General features: G+C 34.6%; 1 protein-coding gene across 1 annotated transcript; it reads left to right on the top strand.

The window, feature by feature from the left end:
* Window positions 1–1,535: 1,535 nt before the first annotated feature.
* On the top strand, window positions 1,536–5,372 carry mif4gda (MIF4G domain containing a). The gene is made up of 6 exons (XM_048199554.1): window positions 1,536–1,675; window positions 1,921–1,994; window positions 2,136–2,245; window positions 2,404–2,559; window positions 2,647–2,739; window positions 4,507–5,372. Exons 2-6 carry the CDS (start codon window positions 1,931–1,933, stop codon window positions 4,732–4,734), a joined length of 651 nt encoding a protein of 216 aa, XP_048055511.1. The 5' UTR covers window positions 1,536–1,675; window positions 1,921–1,930; the 3' UTR covers window positions 4,735–5,372.
* Window positions 5,373–9,768: the final 4,396 nt, after the last annotated feature.

Raw genomic sequence — 9,768 nt, 5'->3', positions numbered from 1 at the left:
CCTCATGTCTCCCTGCAGCAGGACTGTGGCATGTTCACAATCAAGCACCCTGGGCATCTACTGGTGTTCTTCAGAGTCGGTAGAAATGTCTCTTTAGTGTCCTAAGTTATTGTAACTGTGCCATTAATTGTCTATCGCCTAAAAACTGTTAGTGTCTTAAGGACTGTTCCACAGGTGCATGTGCAATAATTATTTATGGTTCACTAAACAAGCATGACAAACATTGTATAAACCCTTTCCATTAAAGATCTGTAAGGCTTATTTGGATTTTACAAAATTATCTTTAAAATACAGTAGCCTAAATGTTTAAGGTTTAGCTGAAGTAAACTTCAACAATAGAAATGCACATAAGGCATCAGTTTGCTGTCTGAATAGTGCAGTTCCATAATGCTTGCAGTGTGTAATTTCTGAACAGTAGAATGGTAGTGTGGTGGTTGGCACAAGGACTGCAATAAAAGAGTAAACAATCATTCATACATTTACCTTAATATATAAATAATACACACAACATTGTCCTGTATAACATAAAAAGGTGGTGAAGGGAACTCTAAAGTCTATCCACTTCTTATCTACATTATTTAAAAAGCATGATGGTTGCACTGCACAAAACAACTTTAATCCATCCATTTTTAAAATGCCTTGTTCCATGCAGGGTCACAGGAATGCTGCGGCCAGTCCTAGCATCTTGAGCCATAGGCAGGGAAACACCCTGGGTGGATGGCCAGCAACTTTAATCCTGAATTTGAAAATAATTAGGAATATTTCTGTGTATTTTACCCAATAACTTATGCTGCCATCTTCGCTCATGGGAGCTCTGTTCTCGGTACAGACGTTTTTAAGCCAGTCACCTGAGCCAGAAAATGGCATGTGACCTAATGTACTCTGGAGATTATTGGGAAAATGACGACGTGACAACGTTGATCGGGTGATTTTGTCAGAATACTGCTATTGGAGTTATTTTTGGGTAGACAATGGAGAAGAACAGCTAACTATTAAAATCTTGACGCATTGGGACACAAACTAGACCTACAAGGACTTCAGGTAGACCTTTAACTCTGACAACAACTGTGTCCACATAAAATAAGTAGGGTATTTGTGAGCAACATGTAGCCTTTATCATATAAACACTCTTTCGGTGGCATAAAATGCTCATGTATTTTCAATTCCATTGTAACGTTATTATTAGAAATCAGACAGACCTGTTCTCTTTTACCTGTGGTGAATAAATTGTCCATGGCGAAAATGTTTTCAACTATAGTGTTTATCACTTTGACTGTTTTTATTATTTTATTTTATTTTTATTTTTTCTAAAGAATTCATTTTCGTTGTATCTGTTCGGGTGTCTTCAGGTTGGAGTAATGCATACCGCAAGGTAACAACCACTTGTTATTTGTCTCCCCCTAGTGACAGCTTGCTAAATAAAGTCATTTTTCAGAACGAGTAATATTGTGATAATTATGTAAATAGTTTACAGAAGCTCTGTAAATAATACGCGAACACAAACTGGTTCGTTTTAAGTGTATAATGATAAGATACTACATGCCATGGTGGTGCACGTGAGTGTTGAACCCATGTACCCCCAATATTCGGAGGTATGTCCAACACCATCAGCGCATGCGCACTGACCAGTCCACGCCATCAGGAAATAAACACGCGCGAGGATTCCGCGTTTGAAGTAAGAGAGCAATATATGAAATGTGTTATTTCGCAATTCTTTTGACATAAATTAATTTCTTAACAAAGCTAGAAATTGTGCTAACTTACAAACTACTAAGCAATTCAGCACAGCGATGTCAACAAGATGAACAAGTGCACGCGAGCGATCCCTGCCATGTTCCCTGCCCTGCCATAAATGAATGCATTTGTTTATTGCTTGTATGTGTTCGTCCCCCGTCCTGATTATCTTATATTCTTGCTAAGTTCGAGGAGCATGGATTCAGCATGGGCGGCTTTTGATACGGAAACCCAGTCTATGCTTCAAACAGCGATTAACGGTATGTAAACTTTACCTGACTTCCCTGATAGTCCATTAAAATGCTTTGGCAGGATTTTGAAGTGACATGTCATTAGTATACCTTTGCAGGTTAAGAACTTTAAAAGCACAAATGATTTTATTTTAAACTCCTTCCTCACAGATCCAAAGACAGTCGATTTGGACAAGCTTTCTAATGCCATTGTAACACAGTCATTGAAAGACCTCTCATTCTGTAAAGATGCTGGCCGCATATGTTATGCTGTAGTTCAGGTAAGTCTTTCTTATGTTGCTCATTACCTTGTGACCTTTAATGTAGCTGAAACAACTTGTTTTTGTTGCTGTTTTTGTCTGCAAAAACACAGAATGAAATTAACCTCCATTGAAAGCCTGTTTTTGTTTTATGGTGAATAAACTTTTGTACTTAATAGGCAGAGGCTCAGAAAGCTGCAACTAGTGAGTTCAGACGAAAGCTGTTGAATCGTCTACAGCAAGAGTTCATTGCCAGGGAGGAGACTAGAAACCGCTCTGTGCAGGAGTGGGTGTGTGTGGTCACGTTCATTTGCAGCATATTTGATTACATCAAGGTAAAAGATCTCAGTAGGCAATTTTTAATTTATATTGGATGGTCTGTTTTTCCTCCCAGATTTTTGACTGGCTTGCTTGTTTTTTAGGTAAACAATGCTCCTGTTGTGGCCCTTGTGGATCCAATATATGACTGCCTCTTTACGTTGGCTCAGCCAGAATCCTTGATGAACGAGGAAGAGGTAAGATGTATTTCGGCACATAAACGTTTGGAAGTAAATTTCATTTTGGAAAGAATGTATTACTGTTCATCAACATTATAATTTTTGAATATCTGCTGCATTGGAATCGTAACCTTGTTTCAAATTAACATTGTCAAATGGTTGATAAATAGCTTTGTACTTGTAAAACAATTTTGTGAAATTTTTTTTATGTTAAATGAGCAGTATATCCAAATTCCCAGTATTCATAAAACTGTAAATAAAATAAAAATACCTGAATGACTTGAGGCCCTGACATACTCGTTCTTTGAACAAAGTTTGAAGAACCTGAGTAACGAAATGCTGTTTTCAAACATTCAGATGCCACCCACGCTGCAAGTGGTGTTTAGATGAATATTTAAATATGTGCTGTGGACTATCCTCTCAATATTACAACAAAGATTCACAGCGGCGAGAAGGGAGCAGTCAAGAAATCATTTGATCATAGGGATGTGGATATGTTTGCACAGATATGTCTGCAGTTCGGCACTTCAGTCACAGCAAGTCCAGTCATGTAATGTTTATTTATACACCACTTTATACCATACATATTGCTTCAAAGCAGCATAATAAAAAGGAAAAAAAAAATAGCATCATTTTAGCCAAGTTCTTTAAATTCAAGAGTCAGAATTTCAGTTATAATTACAACGTCAGTTTTAACTATAAAACAGCTCTCCAGTTTATTCATGATTTTATTGTCTGCCCTCGATGTAACGAGTGAAAGAATGAATGAGAAATGAATGAATGAGCAAAATTTATGGACCAATGGTAGTTCAAAGGTGTTTAACAATACTGCACAAAGTTTTCCGGAAAGTATATGTGGGTCAATGACATGACGGGTCATTTTTTTTGTCCTTAATAATAATAAAAAACAAAGATATGACATCCAAAGTATATAAGGTAGTACAACTGGATCTCTTTTATTGAATCCATAAGGTTTTAATTATATTTTGCTAAATATAAAGGTATTTGTGCTTAAAATATCTTAAAATGTAATAAATGTATATATTTTTTATTCTGGCATGATTTCGTAACATCATATATCAACATAGCGCAAAATGGTATTAAAATTGTGTAGAAGTCATTGCTTTGTTATGAGAAAAAATTCATTTTATTGATGTCATTCGGAGTAACCGATATAAAGGGACCATTTTGGATCAAGTTATGCAGTCAATATCATGTGACAGGATGTGACATCATTCAGACGCCTGCAAAGGACCACACGGTCATGAAGCAAAGTAACTAACTCTCTCTTAACTATTTGAAAAATTCATGTTTTCACTTGCTCATACGCATGTCCCAAAACATCAGGTCATTCGGTAAAACTGATATAAAACACAGACATAAAAATTTTTGTAATATTTTAAATTATCTCGGCTTTTTTTTCTTGAAATTTAACGAGTTTTTTCTCATAATTTAATGAGTTTATTCTCAACATTATATTTCGACTTTTTTCTCGAAATGTAACATTAATCTCGAGATGGTTTTATAATTTTTTTATTATTGCTTGGCCCTAATCCTCTTCCGTAAATTTTAAACTGTCGTGAAGTAAGTTTTTTTATTTATTTAAAAAAAAAATTTTTTTTTATATATATATATATATATATATATATAGTACCTACTCTGACAGTACATGATTTTGGAAGATGCAAAAGACAATTTCTTTGGCCATTTGTAACAGATTTCAGCTTTGACTTATTTTGAATCCATGACAATTAAATGCAGGAATTTCTTTTGTGTTTCTAACAGGTGGACTGCCTGGTCTTACAGCTTCATCGTGTCGGTGAGCAGCTGGAGCAAACAAACTCCCAGCGCATGAATCAGCTCTTTTATTTGCTACGGGATGGTTTTCTCCTTCAGGAAGACCTCTGCTCCATGACAAGGCTCTTGCTCCTAGAGATCTTGGAGTTCAGGGCCAGTGGCTGGACCCTCACTGAAACTGCACACAAGTACTACTACAGTGAAGTAGCTGACTGAGGAGAGAATGAGGTTCCTTGTTTAGCATTAGGGATTCAAGCGTTCAGTGTTCAAGTTCTTAAGAGTAATTCATGGGAGAAAGAAGTGGAAACCCCATGTAACAGTACTGTGGAGCAGTAAGGCAGAGCTTGAGTTCATGCATTTGAATGTGTTTTGTTCGGCGTTTGAGTTTAGCTCAGAATGTTCAGATTTGGTGTTCTCTTTTCTGGAATCTCCACTGGATGATGATGATTCAATGCAATAAGAAAAGCTATCGCTACCAGCCCCAAAACTGTGAGTCACCAGCAGTATACATGAATAGCAGTTGTCTTTTCAGTTTTTTTTTTTTTTTTTTGGACATAATGTAAACTTTGTTTATACAGTTTCGTATTTTTATAGTGAAGGGTTATTGCAATATCAGTGGAAGATGCTCTGACATTTACCGGTGTTGTAAGTACATTAGGATACCTTGTAAAAGTTTCTTAATTTTATATTAACTTTTAAAATGGCCTACATTGTTAAAGTTTCTGTTTGGGTCAAAATGTGTGGGGGAAAAAGTTCAGTCATGTTGGCTGCTGTAAGATTATTTTACAAAATTTGAGAGCATTGTCATTGTCTTGTTTACATACTATAAAGTCTATTATTTTGAGGTTCATAAATGAAGGTTTTGTTCTCTTTCATTGCCAGTGTATAAGCATTTCCTAAAACTAAGTTGATGTGGAATGGCCAGTTCAGAAAATTTTACTAAATTGTAATTTAGTACTTTAGAATGATTATAAATGGTGCCAGATTAGTAATGACAAAAGGGTAATGACAAAACTATTAACAAACTGCCTTAGTTGTAAAGATTGTTAAACATTTAAAACAGCAGTCTTAAAAATCCCAAATATATGTGATGTATATAAATAGTAATTAACATTTAGCATTGAGCTTAATGTTTAACTTGCACACAAATTAGAGATTCAATTATATTTACTCCTATTATTCTGAACCCATTTCAGACTATAGAGCAAATTGCTTGTTCCTAAAAACACCACTTGAAAACCAACATCAAACAACCACACAAATGCCCACAAACCAAGACCATAAATTGCCACACTCAGACCTCAAGACCTGGGCCCGTATGTATAAAACTTCTCAGAAATGCTCTTAAGAATAATCTTAAGTTTTGACTTGAGTGTCAAAAAATTCTTAGTAAAGAGTAGGAGTTTTCTAAGAGTAAGAGACTTTTATAAAAAAGCTAAAAGCAACTTTTAGTAAAGCATAAGACTGATTCTTAAGTGCTGACTGAAGTCACACTTCAGTGTTGTAAACTAAGGACTACAATGATGTCAACTCAAAATGGCCGCCCTTAACCTCTGAATCAGCCAACAGCGAGTCAGCAAGGTGAAGTCACAGCAGCACAACACCAATAATTTAATATAAAAATAAAAATATTTTTTAATAATTTTTAAAAATGTTAAAAGATGTAAGCATATCGTGTAGCTGTGCTTGGAGTCCATTGTTTCATGTGATAATGAAATAAAATTTAAAATTATTTAAAATTAGTTTGGTGATTAGGATTGGAGTGTGATTTCAAATATCAAGTGTTCAACAACAAATTTGAGAAATCGCATACAGCACCTTTTATTAGGTCAGTTTCAAAAAGAATTGACAATCAAGTTTTATCAACTCCCTGTCAACATATAACTCCACTACATCATATCTTCTTTGGAAAGCATGTATCTCCTCTTCTTTGCTGCCATCTTGTTACTCTTAACTAGGTTAAGACACCTCTACAGCTCTCTTAAATAATTTAGGAGCTAAGACCTAGTCTTGACACTTAGGAAACTTTATGAATCATATTTATTCTTAAGTCTAAGAATAAGAGTAAAATTACATCATTCTTAGAATTTTGACACACTTAAGGCTAAAATTTTACTCTGAGCGGCTTTATACATACAGGCTCTGGGCCAGTATGTATGAAACTTCTCAGAAATGCTCAAGAATTTTGACTTAAGTGTCAAAAAAATCTTAGTAAAGAGTAGGACTTTATAAAGAAGCTAAAAGCAACTTTTAGTTAAGTATAAGACTGATTCTTAAGTCTTGACTTAAAGGTTCTCTAAGCGATCCTGAGCGGAGTAACTTCCTGTTGACGTTCGAAGTGTTGTCAAACAAAATGGAGGCTAGCTAGACCCTCCCTCCTCCTCCTCCTCCCCTCCCATCCGTGCTTCCTGAAACAGTCATGAACGCGCATTTAAAATCATTCTTGTCGGTTATTGGCTGGAGCATGTTTATTATGATTCGTGGTCCAGGCTGCACCAGTTTGTTTTTGTTGCCGTTTTTGGAGCTTGTGGCGACTACAGAGACCGCATTTTTTTTACAGTGTGTTCAGGGGACATGCAGCTAGCGGATAGTGAGGAGATGTTTGCTGTATGTGACAAAAAATGTTTTGGCCTAAAAACGCGTGACATCGCTTAGAGGACCTTTAAGTGTTGTGAACTAAGGACTACAATGATGTCAACTCAAAATGTCCACCCTCAACCTCTGAATCAGCCAATAGCGAGCCTGCAAGGGTGAAGTCACAGCACAACACCAATCATTTAATATTATTAAAAAAATAATAATTTAAAAAGACACTAATTATTATTATTATTTTTAAAAATAGCTTTGCATTGTGCAAAATTATCACAAATTAGTATTGATGGTGTGGAATCTTTTTCTATTGATATATGTCTCCTCATTTACATTCGGTGCATTGATGTGAACACGAGTTCCATCAATGGCTCCAACAACTCCAGGGAAGCCCATTATCACCATAAAAGTGGCCTGCATTTGCCACTTGGTTTGATTGTCAGTTGGAAAGTCAATGAACTGCCATAGAGGAGTAGTGGCCAAATGTGATGTCCAGTCATATGAAAAATTTTAAAAATGTGTTAAAAGACGTAAGCATATTGTGTAGCTGTGATGGGAGTCAGTTGTTTTATGTGTGATAATGAAATGAAATTTCAAATTATTTCAAATTATTTTTGGCCAGGCTGTCATGCAAAGAAATTATGAACATGCGAAAACAAGAGAGAACCAATGAAATAATAAAAATGGTTTATGTTGTAATCAATGTCATATTTTAAAACATTTAAATGATATAAACATAAAAATATTTTCCTCATATTGTAGGGTCATTAAAAAAAAAAAAAAAAATCCTTTGCACATCAATTTTGGCCACTATGTTTGTTGTGGTAATAGTACAGTAGGTCAGTTACAAAAATAATTGACCATCAAGTTTACATTGTTTTATCAACTCCATGTCATCATATAACTCATATCTTAATTGGAAAGCGTGTCTCCTCTTCTTTGCTGCCATCTTGTTACTCCTAACTAGGTTAGGAGACCTCTGCAGCTCTCCTAAATAATTTAGGAGCTAAGACCTAGTCTTGACACTTAGGAAACTTTATGAATCACACTTATTCTTAAGTCTAGGAATAAGAGTAAAATTACATAATTTTTAGAATTTTGACACACTTATAACTAAAATTTTACTCTGAGCAGCTTTATACGGGCCCAGGTACATAAAACCAGCATAAAAAAACTAAAAGCATAAAACTAATCAACTTTTTATACCTCTATTGTGTTACTCTGCCAATGATACCAGATATGAGATAAATGGTTTGAAAACATTTTAATACAGGGCCCGTATGTATAAAACTTCTCAGAAATGCTCTTAAGAATAGTCTTAAGTTTTCACTTAAGTGTCAAAAAATTCTTAGTAAAGAGTAGGAGTTTACTAAAAGTAAGAAACGTTTATAAAGAAGCTAAAAGCAACTTTTAGTAAAGTATAAGACTGATTCTTAAGTGCTGACTTAAGTGTTGTAAACTAAGGACTACAATGATGTCAACTCAAAATGGCTGCCCTTAACATCTGAATCAGCCAATAGCAAGTCTGCAAGGGTGAAGTCACAGCAGCACAACACCAATAATTCCATGTTATTATAAAAAAAAAAATCATTGAAAAAGACACTGAAACGTTTTAATATTTAAATTTATTTTTAAAAATTGCTTTGCACTGTGCATAATTATCACAAATTAGTATTGATGGTGTGGAATCTTTTTCTATTGATATATGTCTCTTTATTTACAATTGGAGTTCATCAACGGATCCAACAACTCCAGGGAAGCCCACAGTCAACATAAAAGTGGCTTTCTTTTTGCTGCATGGTTTGATGGAAAGTCAATGAACTGCCATAGAGTAGTGGCCAAATGTGATGTCCAGCCATATGAAAACTGACTTCAACCTTAATTCAAATATTTAAAAAAAATGTGTTAAAAGATGTAAGCATATCGTGTAGCTGTGCTTGGAGTCAATTGTTTCATGTGTGATAATGAAATAAAATTTCAAATTATTTTTGGCCAGGCTGTCATACAAAGAAATTATGAACACATGCAAAAACAAGAGAGGACCAATGAAATATTAAAAACTGATTATGTTGTAGTCAATGTCATATTTTAAAACATTTAAATAATTTTAAAATAAAAATATTTTCCTCATATTTTGATGGTTTAAGCAAAATTGTTTGCGATTAACAAGAAACTTTTGTTTGTATTGTGTTCTGTTTGTTCATTTGTTTGTGCTTCCTTGTCATTCGTTCATCAACTGCGCTTTATTTTACGTTAAGCATTTTGTTGCGCGTCAACTGTGATAAACAGACATCCACTCTCATTACGTGTGTAACAGTGGCCAGACAGTGAGAGTTTTGCACGTAAACTACTGCACACTTGTTTGGGTTGATTTAAAATATCAACAGTGTTCAACAACGAATTTGAAAAATCGCATACAGCACCTTTAAATGTGTTAAAATGCATTAAACATTAATTATTTTTTTTAAGTAGGCCTAATATTAAATTTATTAGCCTACATTAATTTAAAGTTATTATATTTCTTATTAGGTCATAGTTACAAAAAGAAATGACAATCAAGTTTAGATCATTTTATCAACTCCATCCGTCATCATATAACTCCAATACATCATATCTTCATTGGAAAGAGTGTATCTCCTCTTCTTTGCTGCCATTTTGTTA

This window comes from Megalobrama amblycephala, linkage group LG8 (assembly GCF_018812025.1).
Source record: "Megalobrama amblycephala isolate DHTTF-2021 linkage group LG8, ASM1881202v1, whole genome shotgun sequence".
NCBI lineage: Eukaryota > Metazoa > Chordata > Actinopteri > Cypriniformes > Xenocyprididae > Megalobrama > Megalobrama amblycephala.
Note: the sequence above shows the minus strand (reverse complement) of the source record. Positions and strands in the feature narration are given on the sequence as shown.